This window comes from Perognathus longimembris, chromosome 14 (genome assembly GCF_023159225.1).
Source record: "Perognathus longimembris pacificus isolate PPM17 chromosome 14, ASM2315922v1, whole genome shotgun sequence".
Classification (NCBI taxonomy): Eukaryota; Metazoa; Chordata; class Mammalia; order Rodentia; family Heteromyidae; genus Perognathus; species Perognathus longimembris.
Window position 1 is genome coordinate 61,603,969 of NC_063174.1, and position 19,505 is coordinate 61,623,473.

The following is a 19,505-nucleotide window of genomic DNA, read 5'->3' on the forward strand; positions in this document are numbered from 1 at the left end:
AGAGGCCGGGAGGCGCGGTCCCCGCTGGGCTGGGCGCTCCCCCCTCTCCGGCCCTCCCCCTGCAGTTTCACTTTCTCTCCCCCCACCAGGTGCCCTGAGGGGAACCCGACGGGGCGGGCGGGTCCGCCGAGTCCACCCCGTCGCGCTCCAGCCCGCGCCCGCCCGCTCGGGCACCGCGGGCCCTCCGGGGTCCGGGGGTTCGGGGGCCCGGGCGGGGCGGGCGCGGACCCCAGCCCGGTGCGCCCGGCGGGGCGGGGCGGGGCGGGGCCGGCCGGGCCGCGGTGAGTCAGGGCCGCCCCCGCGCGGGCCCGCCGAGCCGGTCTCGGCCCCCGACGACCCGCCGCGCGACCTGCGGGCCCCGGAGCCGCCCGGCCCGGGAAAAACCGGTCGGGCGGGCGGGGCGCGGGCGCGTTCCGGGGCCGGGAGGGCGGCCGGGCCTATAAAGGGCGCCGCGGGCCGGGCCGCCGCCGCACGGAGCGCCGCCGCCGGGCCACGCGGGGCGGGCGGCGCGAGGGCGGGCGGAGCACGGAGGCTGCGCCCGGCGCGGGGGCCTCGGGAGCCGAGACGGCGGGAAGGCGCGGCGCGGAGCGGAGCGGAGCGCGCCCGGCGGGCCGGCGGCCACCGGCCCGATCCCCGCGGCGCCCGGCGAGGCCCCCGGCGAGGCGCCCGGCGAGGCGCCGCCCGCGCGCCGGCTCCAGTGGTTCTCAACAGTTCAACAGTTCTGTAGCGCAATTGTGAAATGTTTAGGACCACTAGCGCCGGCGCGCCCCGCGGCCCGAGCCCGCCCGGGACGCCGCCCGCCCGGGGCCAGGGGGCGCAGGGAGGGGGCGCGGGGGGCGCGGGGGCGCGGGGGGATCCCGGGAACGCGGGGGGCCCGGGGAACGCGGGGGCGCGGGGGGGGACCCCGGGGGGCTGGCCAAGCGTGGCCGCCCTTTCTCTGGGAACCCCGGGGGGTGCGCGGCCCCGGGCGCGGAGCCGGGACCCGGCCGCGGTGCCCGCCTGTTCTGCGCCCCGGGGCCCGGCAGCCTCCCGGAGCGGGCGCCGGCCGCGGGGTTCCGGGGAGGGGGCGGTGGGGGCCGCACCCGCCGGGACCTGTGGGTCCGGGCGCGGAGCCGGGGCGGCGCGGGACGCCCTGCCCGGGGACTTGGTGCGAAACCTCGGGTGGCACCGCGCCCGGGCCGGGCCCCGGCCGCCTGGAGCCGGTCGGACCTGCTGATCGGGTGCAGCCGGCGATGGAGGTTGGCAGGGCGCTGCGGGAGCCACGAGGCCGGCGGGGGGCTGGGTGGCGCGGGCCGGGCCGCCCCCCTCCACGCGGCCGCAGCGGGGCCCGGGCCTCCCGCACCGACGGAGTCTCCCGGACCTGCACGCAGCCCGGGCCAGCGCCGCCCGAGCCCCACTCCGCTCACCGGGGCCGGCGCGGGCGCCTCGGGGCTTGACTGTGGGTGGCAGGGCAATGGCGGGCTGGCCGTGGGCACCCAGGGGCCCGGCGCGTCCACTTGCGGGGGTTCCAGCTCTGCCCGTGCTGGCTGCGGGCGCTCCGCCGCTCCGCGGGGGCTCGGCTGGGGGGCTTGGCTGGGAGGGCTGGGGGGAGAGGGGGAGAGGGGGGGCTCCTGCAGTTCTGAGTCTTCGCAGGTGTGCGCCTAGCTTAAGCAGAGTAATAAACTCGTTCCGAAGCGTCTGTGTCCCGGGGCCTCTTGTCCTTTTTCTCCCGGCGAACGCGAAGCCTCCTGCGGCCTCTCCCTCCCGCCCCCCCGAAGCAGTCAGCAGAGGCGGCTGCGTGGGGTGACCTGCTCTGCCTCTCCCCTGTGCCCCCCAGACAAGACCCAGCCCCCCGCCCCCTGCGGCCTGCCAGGAGCGAAGGCGGCGGCTTCCCACCTCCCTCCCCCGGGGCCGGGGCTGTCCCCGCTCCAGAGGCCCCGCGCGGCCGCCTCAGCCCGCTCCCGGCTCTGGCCGTGGTCCCTCCCCTGGGTCCCATCCGTTTCCGGCTGCCCGCCGCCGGGGAGAGCTGGCTGGGGGGGGTGGGCGGGGCGGGGGGGGGCTGTGTCCCACCTGAGGGGCTGGGAGGCCCGCCCTCCCTGGCTGCTGCTCCGGGCGGGGCGTCCCCCGGCCTGCTCCTGACGAGCCTCCGGGCTCGAGTACCTGGACCCACCTACCGGGAGGGGCCCGTGCCGCCCCGCCGAGCGCCGTGGGGAAGGGGCTGGGCGCGTGGACGGCACCGCGTTCGCGGCCGGCTGGGGCGTCGCAGATCCACGGCCACGGCGGGCTGGGCCCTCACTGCGGGTCCCGGGGGCTGGCGGGGCATGGGCTCCCCTCTGCAGACCCAGGCCCCCGCTCCGCCAGACGCCGTGCGCCCCGCGTTCACCCCCTCCCTCGCTGGGGGCCCCTCCCTGGGCCGTGGGTGGCAGCGGGAGGCCCGGCCCCTCTGCCCGCGTGCGTGGAGCCGGGCACCGCGGGCTGAGCAGACGGGGCCACGCCTGGGCGGGCTGCGGCCTCGTGGCTGACGGCTTCACCTGCCCAGGTTTCCCCGGGCTCCCCGGGCCGGGCCGGGCCCCGTCTGCTGTGCCGAGGGCACTGGCCACCCCGCCCTGGGCCAGCCTGACCGGAGCCCCGTGCCCACTCAGACCACTGCCGCCCGTCCCCTCCCTTCCAGAAACATCCTGCTGTCCTTGCGGCGCGGATGTGGCTCCGTGCGGCTGCCGAGCCCGTAGGCTAGCCTGGCGCTCCCCAGGCTAGAACCGCAGGGCTACACGGCCTGGTGGCTCAGCCCCGTGATCCCCGCCACGCAGGAGGCCCAGCTGGGACGGTGGAGGCCTTCCCAGCCCGGCCAGGACGGTCGTGGGACTCCCGGCTCCGGCTAAGCGCCAAGAACCAAGAGCTGGACGCAAAGGCGTGGCTCAGGGCGTGGCGCGCTAGCCTTGAGCACAGAGAGGCGCAGGGACGGCACCCAAGCCCCAGGTTCGAGCCCCAGGACCAGCATAGGAAAACAATGTTAAAGTTAGAAACTAGAACCACTGTCTGGGGAGCCCAGGTCCAGAGCCGGGCTTCCCCTCAGCCCTGTGTGGCTCCCCGGGAGGATCCCCCAGCCCCCAGCAGCCTGGCCCAACCCCCTCCCCCCCACAGGAGCCCGGGGCGGCCCGGGCTGGGAGACCCCACAAGTCCAGGTCGGCTGTGTTCCCAGTGGGGAATGGCCAGAGACAAAAAGAAGGACCGAGGGCATTTGCTCCTCAGGGGTCCCCGATACTGAGCCGGTGTGGCTGCCGGCCAGCTCTGCCTGGGGCATCTGGTGGGGCTGAGAGCTGCGGGCGGGGCAGGTCGGGCAGGCACCCCCGGGAGCCAGCCTGCCTGGGTGTTCGGGCTGCGGCGGGGTCCGGTGCCCCGGCGGTTGATGACACGCAGTCAAGTGCACACAGCCACAGTGCACAGCGTGGCGGTGTGCGTGTAAGCCGTGAAACCACGCACCACCACAAGATCCTGGGCCGATGGGTGGGATCCTCCGTCCCCCGCAGGGTGCCGTCGGGCCCGGCCAGCGCTCCCTCCCCAGCCCCGCACCTGCCCTTTCCTTGCTGGAAGCGGCTCAGCTGCTAGTTCTGTTAGGTTCAGGAGGTGCGGGGCCACTCCGACTACGCATTCTACTGAGTTTCAGTAGATCGTATATTTAAAGGGATTTGCTTCCTGTTATCTAAGTTGTCAGGGTTACAGATGTGGAGTCAGCTGTGAAGTCTCAGTGTCACCTTTTAAGATCTGTGGCGTTGGTAAGGAAGGCTAGTGTTGGCTTCCTCCCTCTCCTTAGTCTTGTTAGAAGGTTTGCTACTTCTGCTAATGTTCTGAAGCAACCAGCTTTCAGGTTGTTTTTTTTAATTTTTAAACACCATTTCTCTCCATTGTTTTTGTTCCTTATCTCGCTGGTTTCTACTCTGATCTTTACTATTTTCCTCCTTCCTTTGGGTGCTGCTTGTGTCTCTTTTTTTGTAGTTTTCTTTCTTTTTTTTTGCCAGTCCTGGGGCTTGAACTCAGGGCCTGGGCACTGCCTCTGAGTTTCTTTCTGCTCAAGGCTAGCACTCTGCCATTTGAGCCACAGCGCCACTTCTGGCTTTGTTTCTGTTTATGGGGTGCTGAGGAATCGAACCCAGGGCTTCATGCATGCTAGACAGGCACTCTACCACTACGCCACCTTCCCAGCCCCTCTAGTTCCTTTTTCTCGTTTAAAAAAAAACAACAACTTTGCTTTACTTGTTTCCTTGACACACGCACACAGAGGCGGCGTGTACTTGTGTATAACTTGTTTGGGATCGTGTTGTATTCCTGGTGGAATGGTTAACCGAAACTCATTGATGCATGTGTTAGTTCAAGTACAGTTGTTAGGAATTCAGCATGTTTTTAACCGTGCTTGCTATGCGGCGCGGCTCTCTTGAGTTATTCCTCCTGTCTAACTGGAACCCCGTGTGTGGGGACCGCCATCTGGCTCCTCGGAGCGGAAGCTAAGGACACGGAGTGTAGCTGCGGCGCTCCCGTCTGTTCTGCTGCTCAGACGCTTGGAGTCGTTCATGTTCCTCCGAGGGCCGCGTTCGCTTCATCACACCCGTTGAGATAAGTTTCGCTTTGTTGTTGTTGTTGTTGCTGGCCTCGGGGCTTGAACAAGCTGTCCCTAAGCTTTCGTGCTCCAGGCTAGTGCTCTACCACGCGAGCCGCAGCGCCGGCTTTTCCTGTGATTAAGTGGAGATAAGATCCTCCTGGACGTTCCCGCCCGGGCTGGCTGCAAACTGCCCTCTCAGCGTCCCGCGTCGCGAGGGTTGGCGGCGTGAGTCCCCAGAGCCCAGCTCTGCTGCTTTCCATTCCTTTAAAATGCCCGTTCACTTCTCGCTTAGGACGTTGACACTTGGGCTGTCGGGCAGCGTTTCATTCCAAAGCATTTGGAAAGACCTTTCTGTGACCTTCAAGTGAGCCCGTCACTCCCGGAGTCCGCGGCAGGGGCTCCTCCAGCCGTTCCCGTTGGCCGGAGCGGATCAGGACCGTGTTGTTTGGCAAGTGCCCTCGGTGTGCCCTGCAAGCACGACTCTTGGGCCGGTGGAGGGCGGGGGGCTCGGATGTCCCTCGGGAACGGTCGGCCTCCCGGTGTTCAGCTTTGCGACAGCTTCACCGGGGCGTTCGGTGCGGGGCGGACTCGCGAGAGCTTTGCCTCGGGCGGGCTCGCGGGGACGTAATCCCGCCGAGATAAAGGAGCGCCCGGGTCCGTGCGGCCGAGGTCCGCGCGTGGGTCAGAGCCCGTATTCCCCGCTGTCTGGGCGGGTGGATCTTCCTGTTCCTTCATTCGGCAGTTCGGCGTCCCGTGTTCGGAAGCGCTGCCTCTCCAGAGCCGCTTTGTCTTCTGGAATCAAACCTTTCCCGGTCCACGGACGTCCGCGGCCCCACCGGCGGCCCCCGGCACGAGACCCACCCTGCTGTCACGCTCACGCTCCACCATTGCGCCCACCGGGAGGGAACACCAGCCACGGGCACTCGCGTCTGTACTCGCGGCTGCTCGGGAGGCTGCGGCCTGGAGGAGCCCCGCTGGCGGTCAGCATCGGTGGAGACGTCTGTTGGACTCCGTCTGCAGGCAACCAGCAAACTGCTGGCCCGGAGGCGTGGTTCAAGCGGTAGAGCACACGCTGCGAGCAAGAAAGCCAAGTGAGAGCCAGAGAGGCGACGTTCAGGCCCAAGTGCCAGAACACACACACACACACACACACACACACACACACACATGGATAAGACTTGTATCATACCCGCGGCTGTAAAATTTCCTATTGTGTTTGATACAGATACTCCAGCTTGCTTTTAATTAGTTCGCCTGGAATTCATTTTTATTCTCGGACTTTAACCCGTTTCTCTGCTCATCCGGCCCAATTGCTGATCTTTGGGCTTTGCGGGGGCACTTGCGCCCCTCTTTCCCGGCAGGTATCTGCGGCAGGTATCCCTGGGGTTGTTGGAGCCGCCATCTTCCTTTGCGTCCCTCCCGCCCTGTTGGCTCTCCCTTCCCCTGTCTTCCACGCCTCCTCGGCTTGGTTGGTTCGTGGTTCTGTCCCATCTCCTCCGCGTCCTCTTGGCTTCGGCGGATCACGTCCACGCGTTTCCCCGCTGCGGGCAGTCCTGTGTCGACGGTGGACGTGGTCCGAGAAATGCCGGGAGCTTTGTTCCGGGCCATGGTCAAGTTTCTTAAATAGGAACTTAGCTCTGTGCGTGCGTGTGTGTGTGTGTGTGTGTGTGCGTGCGTGCGTGTGTGCGTGTGTGTGTGTGTGTGTGTGTGTGTGTGTGGTACTCGAGCTTGAACTCAGGGTTATCTTCTAGGCAGGTGACCTGCCGCGTGAGCCATGCCTCTGGCCCTTGCTCTCGCTGAGACGGGGCGAGTCCTACTCGTGTCCTGCCGTGGGCGGTGAGCCTCCTAGTTGTGCTTCCTGCTGTCCCGGGATGACAGGCACAGACCTCCACATCCAACGTTTCCTGTTGAGATGGGGTGTCATTATCTTAAAAAAGTGAGCATGCATTCGTTTTAGAGAGTGGGAAGGCTACTGCGACATTTCCACGCATGTATGCAGTGTATCCTATTCAACGTCATGCGCTTTTTTGACTGGGCGAGCCTCAAACCACAATCCTCCTAATCTCTGCCCCCCGAGTATCTGGCATTACAGGCATGGGCCAGTGGTGCCCAACCTTAGCTCGATCCTTTGGAGGATTGTTTTTAGCTTTGTTAGATGGTACAACTTAAAGTGAGTCCTTTATTATAGGGCTAATTTTTCCACAGCCATGATTCAACCTTTCTGAGTATTCTACCTTACACCTTGCCAGTAATAAGCCTTTTCCTCACACGTGGGTTTTGCTTTTATTCTTCTGGTCCCGGTGCTTGAACTCAGGGCCTGGGCATTGCCCTGAGCTCTTCTGCTCAAGGCTCATGCTCTAAGACTTTGAGCCACCGCTCCACTTCTGGTTTCTCGAGTGGTTAATTGGAGATGAGAGTCTCTCGAGGACTTTTCTGCCTGGGCTGGCTTTGAACCCTGACCCTCATATCTCAGCTTCCTGAGTAGCCAGGATGAGAGGCGTGAGCCTGGCTGCTTTGGACTACTTCGATGGTCAGCTGCTAGTTGGTTTGAGTGTGGGATTTTAGCCAGAGGCTCATTTTCCCTCAGACTTGGAAACAGCCCACCATCGGCTAGCTTCTACACAGTCACTGCAGAGAAAGGTGTGCCTGAATGCCTCCTAGTCTTCACATATGAACCCCTCCCTCCCTCCCTCCCTCCCTCCCTCCCGTTCTCTCTTCTCCTCCTCTTCCTTTCCTCGTCCCTCTGTCTTTCCAGACAAGGTTTTCCTACGTAGCCCAGGCTAGTCTTGAACTTGAAATCCTTCTGTATCAGCCTCCTAAGGCAATGCCCAGCCGTTGACTTGTGTGTCTGTCATCCTCTTTTCGTCCAAACGCCTTTTGCTTGCTCTCTGAGCTGCATCTGGACTTACACCCACAGAACGCCGCATCTCTCCCTGAGGCGGCTCCAAGGCCTCAGCCGGGGCTGGAGCGCTGGAGCTGCCGGGGCCCCTCAGGATCCCGTCCTACCCCCGCCCCGCTGCCAGCTGAGTCACACCTGAGCATTGGGCACGGGCGCGCGCGCACACACACACACACACACACACACACACGCAGCCCGGCACCGGTCCCTGGGGGGGCTGGAGCGTCCCCCAAGTGAGGTGCACCCAGAAGAGCCATTCGAGGAGCGGCAGGGCGTCCCGTCTGGGTGGCGCCTCTGCGTGTTAGGCGAGGTCTCCGAGCTCCGTGGGGCCCTGGCTCGCGCCGGCCCTCCCCAGAGCCTGCCCGGGGGGGGGGGGCTGGGCTGGAGGCCTCTCCTCTCCTCTGGGCAGAAGCTGGGACTCATGCCTTGGACCCCCTCGCCCTCTTGGGGGCCCGGGCCCCCCTCCCCATGCCTCTCAGGGCCTCAGTTTCCGTATCTGTGTCCTAGGGGAGTGGACCAAGCCAGTCCTCCTTGGCTCTGGCCAGACACGGTGGCCCAGGGGCGCCCCCTGCTGACCACGAGTGCGGGGAGCACGGGGCAGGGCCCTAGGCCGGGGCCTGGGTGCTGGGGTGGTGTGGGGTTCAGGCCCTTGGCTGGAGGAAGGGAGGCCGGCCAGGTGGGGCCGGCGGGGGGCTGTAACTTGACGTGGGGCTCCAGCGAACGCCCGTGCTCGAGACCGAGGGCCGGGGTTCTCCTGGGGAGCAAGGAGGCCCTGCCTGCTGCCGCGGCTGGGGAGGCGCATTTCCCGGCTCGGGGAGACCTGCAGACCAGCAGGGGCTCCGCGGGGTGCCCGCCCCAGCCCTAGGGCTGTGTGGGTGCCCGCAGGTCTGTCCCTTCGGCCTTGCTCCTCCACGGTGAGATTGGGGGACAGGCGTCCTTCCAGCCCATCGTCAAGCGAGGGCGGCCTGCGCGCACCTCGTGCCCTTTCGGGGCTGATTTTAGGGGGGCGGTGGAGATCAGAGAGCCCGGGCCTGGCCGGTGCTCTGGCTCCCGGGTCATCCCAGTCAGGGCGCAGACATCCGGGGAAGAACTAGAAGAGGGAGCGAGGGCAGCGCGGGGGGAGCCGCGGCCGGGCGGGGGGGGGGCAGTGGGCGCGCGGGGCCTGCGCCAGGTGGAAGCTGAGCTCTCGGGCCCCCCGCCCGGCCCCTCGGGGCTCCCCTGGCTGCTGTGGTGGAGCCCGCGGGAGGGCAGTGTGGGAAACAGGTGCTCGGTGCCCTGTGGCTCTAGGAGAGGCGCCGGGCAGGGGCGGAGCCCTGGTGGGGAGGGCGCCCCCCCAGGGTGGGCGAGGTGACCAACGGCGCAGGCTCCGCCCTCCCGTCCCCAGCCTCTGGCGCTGGCCGAGGTGCTGAGCGGTGGGCTCAGCAGCGACCCCGCCGTGCTCCGCAACCGCCAGGAGCTTCCCCGGCAACCCCGTCCCCAGCCGGGGGGGGGGGGGGGGGAGGCGACGGCAGCTCCAGGCCGAGGCTCCCAGGCTGCGCCGCACCCGGGGGGGGGGGCACCACTGGACCCGCGTTTCCTCATCCGCGAGCGGAACGGGCACCACCCTCGCCCGGCGCCACGGTGATTCCTACCCCGCCGCGCTGGCCGCGCTCGGGCACGGCCCACGCTCCCAGGCGGGCGGGCACCCAGGGCCCTCGCCACTGGGGGACTGAAGACGAAGCCCAGCGCTGCGCCACGGCCGGCCCCCCTGTGGGCCGGGCTGGGGGCCCCCAGGCTCAGGAGGCCTTGGACGGGGCCTTTCCCCCTCCACACGCGGTGGCAGCCTGGGGTGTGGACGCCCCTCAGTGCTGGCAGCTGGCCCCTCGGATCTGAAACGCCCACCTCACCGTTAGACCGCACGGACCCCCCCCCCACGCCCTCCCTCCTGGAAGAGGCCCGCCCGGGACAGGCACAGGGAGGCGCTGCCCCTGCGGGCCAGGTTCAGCGCCCGAGCCACCGGCGCCAGAGCTCCTGCTCCTGCTTTGTCCCCCCGTCACCAAGCACGAAGTGCCCTCCAGCCCTGGCCCCGTCCTGCCCCGCCGCCTTCCTGGAGTGCCCGCTGCCGGCTGCTCACCGGTGCCCTTCCCGGCGTGCCCCGGGGGGAGGAAGGGGGCCCTCCGGGAGGTGAGCGGTCCCGCCAGGCCGCCCCACCGGACCCAGGCAGCCTCCTTGAAATACTGCGCGCGGGCCTGCGGGCAGCGGAGCGCGGGCCGTTCATCCCGGCGAGGCTCCGCTCGATCGCACGGGGTTGTTCCCGGTTGTGCCCTTGGCCTAGATTTCCCGGGGGGCCGGTTCCGCCGCGCCCGCGGACTGGGAAATTAAATGCTAAAAACCCCGCGATGACTTTAATCAACCCACCATGGTGGCGGCAGCTCCCCCCGGAGCCCCTGGTGGCTCTGAAGGATGCCCAAGCCAGGGCCAGAGTCCTTGGGGGACACAGGCTGAGGAAGGGGAGGGCAGGGCCCCCAAACCAGACCAGGAAAGCTGAGGGGAGGGGTGCTTTGATCCCCTCCAGGCTAGAGGTGGTAGGGGGAGATGGGGAGAGGGGAGCAGCGCCCCTACTCTCAGGTCAGAAGCCCTGGTGCGCCCCGCGTTGATATCGCCCCCCCCCCATTCCTGTTCAAAGCCCTGGTTGGAGGAGGCCCGTTGGGCGCTGAAGGCGGGCGCTCCCAGGGCTGTCAGGCTGAGACAACGTGCCTGGGTTGCCACAGGGGGGCGTCCGGGAGACCCGCAGAGCCCCAGGGACTCCAGCTGAGGGAGGGAGGTTCTAATGCCCTCTCATGGGGCGCGGAGGGGGCCGGTGGAGGGTGTCCGGCCCAGTCTCGGCCCCCCATCCTGGTTGGGCTGTGCAGCGCCGCCTCAGGGGGCTCCCAGGTGGCCCGCTTCCTGCCCGCGCCCAGCCCGGGCCGAGGCTCCTCCTCCCGAAGGCCCCCCAGGCTCCCTGCTGGCCCTCCTTGCTCGGGGGCCCCGACCCCGAAGGCTGCAGCAAGAGCCCCCGGGAGTGCGAGGGCGGCCGAGCTGGGGAGGGCATCCCCGCGGGGCCCCGCAGCCCGCCGGGGGCGCGCCGGGCACGTGGGGCAGCGAGGTTGGGGGCCGTCCGTCCGCACTCGGGCCCGCAGGCCCGGGCTGGAAGGTGGTGAGGGCTCCCGGGAGCCGCCACACGCCGGGGTGTCCGGGGGCACGGCCAGGGCGGGGGGCCGCACGGCGCCCCCGGGCCCCTAGGACGGGACCTCAAGGCACGGGGTGCCCAGGACCGGGCGCAGGGGAAAGGGGCAAAGATTGTGCCCCAGGTGGGCAGAGCTTTGGGGCGTCCGCCTCGGCGGGGCGCCCCCGCCCGCACTGCCGGCCCCTCCGGCCAGGTCCGCGCGCAGAGGCTCGGACGTTCGCAGCCGCGCAGCCGGCGGGGCCCGCGGCCTGGGCGCGGGCTCGGGTGTCGGGCTGGCGGCCAGGGCGAGGGGGCGCTGTGGGCGCGGGCTGGCGGGCGGGGCCGGGACGCGGGGGCGCGCGGCGCGGCGCGAGCGCGGGGCCCGGGGCGCGGGCCGCCGAGGGCTGGGGGCGCGGCGGGCGGGCGGCCTGCGCGGTGCGGGGCGCGGCGGCGGCGGCGGCGGCGGCGGGCGCGCGGCCCGGGAGCGCGCGGGCGGGCGGGCGGGCGGGGCGGCGGCCGCGGCGGGAGGCGCTCGGGGCGGCTCCGCTCGCTCGGCTCGCTCGGCTCCTCCATGGCGCTGCCCGGGCCCCCCGAGCCGCCCCGCGGCGCGCCGCGCAAGGCCCCCGGCCTGCTGGAGATGGGGGCGCTGTGCCTGGACTCGGAGATCATCCTGGGCTTCACCAGCCACCTCCTGCGGCGGCGCGGCAAGGTGAGGCCGGCGGGCGGGCGGGCGGGCGCGCGGGGCGGGCGGCCCGGGACGCGGCGGCCGGTCGGTCTCCCACGGCGCCCCGAGGGCGGGGAGCGGGGCGGCCCCGCACTTTCCCGCGCCGTGCTGCCCGCCCCTCGGCCGAGGCTGCGTCAGGAGCGCACCGAGCCGGAGGCCGAGGGCAGGCGTGCCGGCGCACCCCGAGTTCCCGGGGGCGCCTGCGGTGCCCGCGTGCACCCTGGGCGGTGCGGGGCCCCCGCACCTCCGTCAGCGCTGGGCGGGGGTGGGGGGGCTCGGAGCGCCCCGCGGCGGGGAGCTGAAGTTGCGGCTGCGGCCAGCGCGGGCGCGGGGTGCGCGGGTGCGCGTGGTGCGTGCGCCCTGCTCCTCGGGCCGAGCGTGTCCCGGCGCAGGGGGCGCGGGCGGGGCCCGGCGGGGACGGTGGTGTCTGCCCCCCCCCGCCCCCGTGCAGCGTGGGCCTAGGCCGCGTTCCGGGGCGGGGGCCCCGCGTCCCGCCCCCAGGCTGCGCGAGGGCCCGGAGCTTCGGGCTGCGGAGGGCGGTGGGGAGCCCGTGCGCAGTTATTCCTCTTTCCCCGCCGGGCTTGCGGACCCCGCGTGTCAAAGACAGCTGGGAAACCGGGCACGAGGCGACGCCCCCACTTTCTTGGGGCGCGAGTGCATGGGGGGGAGGGCCGCCCAAGGGAAGGGCCGGGGCAGGGCCAAGTGGAAAGGAAGGGTCGCCTCTCCGGGCTCGGGGAGCGTCCGGCTGTGTGCTGGGACGGCACCGCCCCCTCCCCCTTCCCCCCTCCCCCTCTTCCCCCGCACCTCCCCTTCTCCCCCGGCCGGCTCTGCGCCGCGGGTCCGCGCGCGGGTGTCGGCAGGGGGCGCTCGCGTCGCGGGAGCCCGGCCGCCGCCGCGCCCGCCCGGCTGGACCCGGGGTGTGAGGCTGACCCGGCGCCGCGGCTGGCAACGGCGGACGGCCGCGGAGGGCGGCGACGTCGGAGGCCCGGGCGGGAGCCACCGGTCGCCGGGGAAGGGGGAGGGGGCGACCTCCCAGCCGGAGACAAACAGGCGATTAATTCCCGAGCCAAGTTCCCATCTGCCAGGCCTGCAGCCAACAGGTCCCGCGCGCGCGCCCGGGCCCCGCGCCCTCCCCGGCGCCCTCCGCGGCCCCGCGCCCTCCCCGGCGCCCTCCGCGGCCCCGCGCCCTCCCCGGCCCCCGCGCCCTCCCCGTCCCCCGCGCCCTCCGCGGCCCCCGCGCCCTCCCCGGACCCCCGCGCCCTCCGCGGCCCCCGCGCCCTCCCCGGCGCCCTCCCCGGCGCCCTCCGCGGCCCCGCGCCCTCCCCGGCGCCCTCCGCGGCCCCCGCGCCCTCCCCGGCGCCCTCCGCGGCCCCCGCGCCCTCCCCGGCGCCCTCCGCGGCCCCCGCGCCCTCCCCGGCGCCCTCCGCGGCCCCCGCGCCCTCCCCGGAGCCCTCCCCGGCCCCCGCGCCCTCCCCGGCCCCCCGCGCCCTCCCCGGCCCCCGCGCCCTCCCCGGAGCCCTCCCCGGCCCCCCGCGCCCTCCCCGGCCCCGGCGCCCCGCGCCCTCCCCGGCCCCCCGCGCCCTCCCCGGCCCCCGTGCCCCGCGCCCTCCCCGGCCCCCGCGCATGTCCACGCGGCCCACTTTCAGGCACGCCGACGCTGACCCCGGCGGGGGGCGAAGCGCCCGCGGCCGCGCGCTCTCGTGACAGAACCCGGCCGGCCAGCCGCGCGCGGAGCGCCCCGGGGTGCGGGAGAGGCGGCGGGAGCCTTCGGGGCGGCCCGGACCCTTCCCGGTCCCACTTGGCGGCGCGGCCTCAGTTTCCCCGCGCGCGAAGTGAAGGGTGGGGGGGGCGCGCGGGCCACGCGTGGGGAGCCGCGGGGGCGCATGCGCGCGCGTCCCGAGCGTCCCGCGGGCCGGCCGGCTGGGGTCGCGGCGGAGGGCGCGGCCGCGCGGGGAGGCCCGGCCCGCGGCGCCGGGTGGGAGGGGCTCCGCGGTCCCCGCCCCGCGCCCGCCCCGCCCGCCCCGAGCGCGCCCGCCGCCGCCGCCGCCGCCACTCGCCGGGCCGCCAACTTGGGAGCCGCGGGCCGGGCCATGGGGGCGTCCGCGGGCCGGGTCACGTAGCCGCGGGCCGCCTCCGCGCCGGCATGGGCGGCCGTGGGGCCCCACGCCGCGCGGCGCAGCCGGAGGTACGCGGGCCGGGCCGGGCGCCGGGGACGTTCGCGGGGCGGGGGGGGGCGGGCGTGCGGGGCGCCCCGCGCCGCGTCGGCGGCCCCGGCTCCTCACGGTCCCCACCCCGCCCCGCCCCGCAGGTGGCCGAGGGCGGCCCGGCCCGGGAGCCGCGGCCGCGGCTGGAGGTGTCCCCGCGCCCGAAGCCGCCCGCCCGGCCCGAAGCGGACCCGTGCGGCAGCCGCCCGGCCCCCGAGGGCGCCGGCGCGGGCGCGGAGCAGAGCCACGCGGCCGGGGCGGGCGCCTGGTGCCGCCACTGCCACACCAAACTCGTGGAGCTCAAGCGCCAGGCGTGGAAGCTGGTCAGCGGGCCCGGGACGCCCCTCCGGGTAAGTGCCCCTCCGCCCTCCGCGGGGAGGGAGGCCCCGGGCGCCCCCTCCCGCGGGCCTCCGCGCCTCCACCGAGTCGCACGGGAGTGAGCTGGGACGGCCCACCCCGTGCCGCCGCGGGTGGAGGAGCTGGCAGGAGGGAGTTCTCCCCTAGCTGCGGGTCCCACAGCTGGAACCACTTGTCTGGGTGTCTGCCTCTGTGTGTCTTTGTGCCCGCCGGCCGGGGTGCACCTGGCTACTTGCCTGTGTGTGTCTGTGTGCTCGCCCGTGTCTGTGGGTGTCTGTGTCTGTCTGTGTGTGTCTTTGTGCTTGCCTGTTTGTCTGTGGGCGGCTGGGTGTCTGTGGGTGCCTGGGTGTCTGTGGGTGCCTGTGCTTGCCTGTGTGTGACCAGCCAGGGCAGAGCCCTGCCCACCTCCAGAGGTTCCTGGGGGTTGGGGGCTGCGTGGACGGCATTGGGGAGGGCGAGCAGGGGCTGCCGTCCCCCCCCCCCCCCATGGAGGAGGCTGTGTGTACAGTACCCTGCCCAACTTTCTCCGTGTGGTCAGGAGGAAGACACGTGGGTCACGCCCATCCGGGCCTCCGCCTCTGGCTGTCCCCAGGGTGGTGAGTGGCCCGGCCTCTGGGTTCCCGGCCTCAGTCCTAGGGGGCAAGGGCTTGTGGGGTGAGGCCTGTGGGCTTTCCTGCCAGCGGCTGGTGGGCCCGGAAGGAGCCGGCCATTGTTCCAGGAACAATACGCCCTGGAAGTTTGCCGGGCTGGGCGGTGGGGACCCCGGGGAAGCCGCCTCTGACCTTCAGGCTCTTCGAAGGTCTGGGGAGGCGCACCGGTCCCGCAGGATGGACACAACGGTTTTCCAGGCGTCTTGGTGTGGTCTGGGGTGAAGCCCTGAGCGCCCTTCTGGCTGGGGCAGGTAGCCAGGCACCCTTCCCGGGGGTGGAGACGTGGTGTCCTCCCGTGTGTACCGGGCGGGGAGCCGGGGGCCCGCCCTGGGAGGGCCCCGCGGGCTCTTTGCCCAGCTCTGCACCCCGGAGGGCAGGGCTCCTTGGAGAGGCCACGCGAGCCCCTCGGGCTCCTGAGGCCCTTCCGGAGATGGGCCTGGGCTGGGAGCAGCTCTTGGATGGGTTGGGCCCCCGCTCTTGGGGTGGACGTGGCCCCGTGCTGCTTCCCAGGCTGGCCCGCCGCTGTCAGGTAGATGCAGCCCACACCGGCTGACCCTGGAGGTGGGGGGTCCTCGTCTGGGCTGGGGAAGTAAGCGTCCTTACCCCCGAGTTTGCTCTTTGACACGGGCTGCGACTCACCAGTGTCAGGTGGGGGTTCCCCTGGCTCTGGGCTGGCGGCGGGGGGGGGGGGGGGGTGGCCGCCCTGAGACAGGGAAGCTTCCTTGTCATTTTCCAGAGAGGACAAAACCACAGTGCACATTGTCCTGTTTCTTCTGTGGCTCCCCCGAGCCCCGGCCTGGCTCAGACCTGCGCGTACCACAGCTTCTTTCTCGGGAGGGGTAGCTTTGGGAATCTGGGGGCCCTGGGCCCCAGGACCACGGCAGCCCCCGGCGTTTGGTTGGTGAGCCGGGACCTCCCTCAGAGGTCTGGTTCTTGTTTCTGGCCGGGGGGAGGTGAACTGTCTTGAGAACAGCTGAGGAGTTGATGGGGGGGCTGGCTCTCGCTCAGCCATACAGGAGAGCAAAGCGGGGACCCTCCCTCGCCTCGGGGGCACAGCCTGCTGGGGTGGCCTCGAGCTTGCTGGTCCTGCCCACTCTGCCCCCCCCCCCCGCCTTCCCGGCTCCGGGCACCGGCCTCCGCGGTGCGCAGGGCGTGGGCCCTGCCCTGCGGGTGCTCCGTGTCCTCTGCCCCTCGTCTGGGCCCGGGAGGGAGGGATTGATCTCCTCCTGCGGCGCCGGGGGCAGGCGGTTGTCCTTCCCCATCTGAGGAGCCGTGGGGCCCTGGGTGCGGGGAGAGCCCCGCCGCGCCCCCCGGCTCCCCTCCCAGGTCCCCGGGCCTGTCCCCTCGCTTCAGGAGGCCTGCGGGGCCTGGACGCACACCTGCGGCCCGGCCTCCCGTGGCCTCCCGTGGCTGCTGTGGCCTCTTTGGGTCCACGGCCACTTTCCTCCCCGTCTTGGAGTCGGCCTCTACTCCGAGCCCCTGCGCCCCGGGCTGTGGCTCTTCCGTCCCCTTCCCTGGTGCCCCCTGGGGGCATGTGGTGCCGCTCCCTCCAGACACGCCTGAGCCCCGCCGCCCCCGCCCCGCGCCCCCCCGCCCCGCGCCCGCGTCTGCCCCGGGGAAGCGGCGGTTGAGCCCAGCCCAGGGCGCCCCGCTCTGCCGGGGGCCGCAGGGCCCGCTGGCCGCGGAGTGATGGTGGGGCCGCTGAGGGGCAGCTTCTCCTCGACGCCTGGCGGGGCCACCTGGAGGGCAGCTGGGCAGCGGGGGCTGGGCTCTCGCTCCGCCCCCCCCCACGACGACGGTCCCACGGAGGCCAGTGGCCCGTCTTCCCCGCGGGGGCAGGGAGGTGCTTGGGTCCGCCAGCTGCGGCCACGGCGGGATGGGGGCTCCTCCAGAGACCCGGTGACATTTGAGGTGTCAATACTGGCACCGAATTGATTATCACCTCCGACTGGGAACACAATCGATTCTCATTTAGCCTCTTGCAGATCTCTTGCTCATCGGAGGCAGCGTCTCCTTCCCGCTGCCTGCCGAGAGCCCGGAGCCGCCAGACGAACACCGCCCGTGTGTGGTGGAGCCTCCGCCTGTGTGTGCGTGTGGTAGACGGCCTCCGCCTGTGTGTGCGTGTGTGTGTGTGGTGGGTGGCCTTGGCCTATGTGTGCGTGTGGTAGATGGCCTCCGCCTGTGTGTGCGTGTGTGTGTGTGTACATGCACGTGTGTGAACGACCTCGGCGTGTGTGTGTGTGTACATGCACGTGTGGTGAACGACCTCGGCGTGTGTGTGTGTGCATGCACGTGTGGTGAACGACCTCGGCGTGTGTGTGTGTGTGTGTGTGCATGCACGTGTGTGAACGACCTCGGCGTGTGTGTGTGTGTGTGTGTGCATGCACGTGTGGTGAACGACCTCGGCTTGTGTGTGTGTGTGCATGCACGTGTGGTGAACGACCTCAGCGTGTGTGTGTGTGTGCATGCACGTGTGGTGAACGACCTCAGCGTGTGTTGTGTGTGTGTGTACATGCACGTGTGGTGAACGACCTCGGCTTGTGTGTGTGTGTGTGCATGCACGTGTGGTGAACGACCTCAGCGTGTGTGTGTGTGTGCATGCACGTGTGTGAACGACCTCGGCGTGTGTGTGTGTGTGTGTGCATGCACGTGTGGTGAACGACCTCGGCGTGTGTGTGTGTGTGTGCATGCACGTGTGGTGAACGACCTCGGCTTGTGTGTGTGTGTGCATGCACGTGTGTGAACGACCTCGGCGTGTGTGTGTGTGTACATGCACGTGTGTGAACGACCTCGGCGTGTGTGTGTGTGTGTACATGCACGTGTGTGAACGACCTCAGCTTGTGTGTGTGTGCATGCACGTGTGGTGAACGACCTCGGCTTGTGTGTGTGTGTGCATGCACGTGTGTGAACGACCTCGGCGTGTGTGTGTGTGTACATGCACGTGTGGTGAACGACCTCGGCGTGTGTGTGTGTGTGCATGCACGTGTGGTGAACGACCTCGGCGTGTGTGTGTGTGTGTGTGCATGCACGTGTGGTGAACGACCTCAGCGTGTGTGTGTGTGTGTGTGCATGCACGTGTGGTGAACGACCTCAGCGTGTGTTGTGTGTGTGTGTACATGCACGTGTGGTGAACGACCTCGGCTTGTGTGTGTGTGTGTGTGCATGCACGTGTGGTGAACGACCTCAGCGTGTGTTGTGTGTGTGTGTACATGCACGTGTGGTGAACGACCTCGGCTTGTGTGTGTGTGTGTACATGCACGTGTGGTGAACGACCTCGGCGTGTGTGTGTTTGTGTGTACATGCACGTGTGAACGACCTCGGCGTGTGTGTGTGTGCATGCACGTGTGTGAACGACCTCGGCGTGTGTGTGTGTGTGCATGCACGTGTGATGAACGACCTCGGCGTGTGTGTGTGTGTGCATGCACGTGTGGTGAACGACCTCGGCTTGTGTGTGTGTGTGTACATGCACGTGTGATGAACGACCTCAGCGTGTGTGTGTGTGTGTACATGCACGTGTGTGAACGACCTCGGCGTGTGTGTGTGTGTGTGTGTACATGCACGTGTGGTGAACGACCTCGGCGTGTGTGTGTGTGTACATGCACGTGTGTGAACGACCTCGGCGTGTGTGTGTGTGTGTGTGCATGCACGTGTGGTGAACGACCTCGGCTTGTGTGTGTGTGTGTACATGCACATGTGTGAACGACCTCGGCGTGTGTGTGTGTGTACATGCACGTGTGTGAACGACCTCGGCGTGTGTGTGTGCATGCACGTGTGTGAACGACCTCAGTGTGTGTGTGTGTGTACATGCACGTGTGTGAACGACCTCGGCGTGTGTGTGTGTGTGTACATGCACGTGTGTGAACGACCTCGGCGTGTGTGTGTGTGTGTGTGTACATGCACGTGTGGTGAACGACCTCAGCGTGTGTGTGTGTGTACATGCACGTGTGTGAACGACCTCGGCGTGTGTGTGTGTGCATGCACGTGTGTGAACGACCTCCGCCTGTGTGTGTGTGTACATGCACGTGTGGTGAACGACCTCGGCGTGTGTGTGTGTGTGTACATGCACGTGTGTGAACGACCTCGGCGTGTGTGTGTGTGTGTGTGTACATGCACGTGTGGTGAACGACCTCGGCGTGTGTGTGTGGCACTGGACGGCCTTGCTTGCCTGAGCCGTGGCTGGAGTTGGTTCTGACCATCCCGGGGAAGTCGGTGCCCCGCACTGTGGCCGCGGCCCGTGGCCCCTCGCGGCCCGTGGCCCCTCGCGGCCCTCCGTTCGGTGCCCTGGCCGGGGTCCCTCGGTCCTGGAACCCGGGACCGGTTCTCTGGGGCCGGGGTCCCGGCGTCCTGTGCCCGCGTCCCGTCCTCCGTGGCTTTGCATCGGGTCCCCACGGCCTCTCCTTCCACCTTTCCCGCGAGGAGCACCGGCCCTCAGCCCCCGGCCCTCGAGAGCTGTCTGTGCCCCCCCCCCCGTTACCTCGCGACGTTGAGGCCCTGGGTCTGCGGCCCCCGCCCCAGTGCTGGGCGGGAAGGTAGGGGCGGCCGGGCTGGCAGTTTCCCCGCCGCCCTCCTGCGGGGCTGCAGGGTGGGGCCCTGGGCGCTCTGCTCCTCCCCGGCTGAGCCCAGGGGGCCGCCAGGGCAGGTGTGGGGGAGGGGGTGCTCCCGGGCTGGCAGGGGATGGGGTGACTCACGGGGAAGCATCTACTCCTGGGGCTCCTCTGGGGAGCGTGGCCTCCAGGCTGCCGGTGGGAGGGCGGAGGGGCTGGAGGAGGCCCGGCAGCTGGACGGGTGGCTGCTGGGGCCCCCCCATCTTCTGGGAGCAGGGGTGAGTCACGGAGGGCCCCCCTGGGTGCCTGTGTCGCCTTCTGTGTCATGTGAGGGAATCTGGGACTCCGTGTCGTACCTGGGACTGGGCGG

General features: G+C 70.1%; 1 protein-coding gene and 1 long non-coding RNA gene across 2 annotated transcripts in view; one reads left to right on the top strand and one right to left on the bottom strand.

Moving 5' to 3' along the window:
- The window catches only part of LOC125363453, a 20,079-nt gene extending 6,032 nt beyond the window's left edge, over positions 1-14,047 (bottom strand). The window contains exon 1 of the long non-coding RNA XR_007213234.1: positions 14,033-14,047. This is a non-coding gene — a long non-coding RNA (uncharacterized LOC125363453). The remainder of the gene's footprint in view (positions 1-14,032) is intronic.
- Kif26a (kinesin family member 26A) overlaps positions 13,441-19,505 on the top strand; it is a 31,570-nt gene continuing 25,505 nt past the window's right edge. Inside the window, 2 exon segments of the mRNA XM_048362643.1 lie at positions 13,441-13,565; positions 13,689-13,934. Of these exon segments, the coding sequence (XP_048218600.1) occupies positions 13,524-13,565; positions 13,689-13,934 (288 nt within the window). The 5' untranslated portion in view covers positions 13,441-13,523.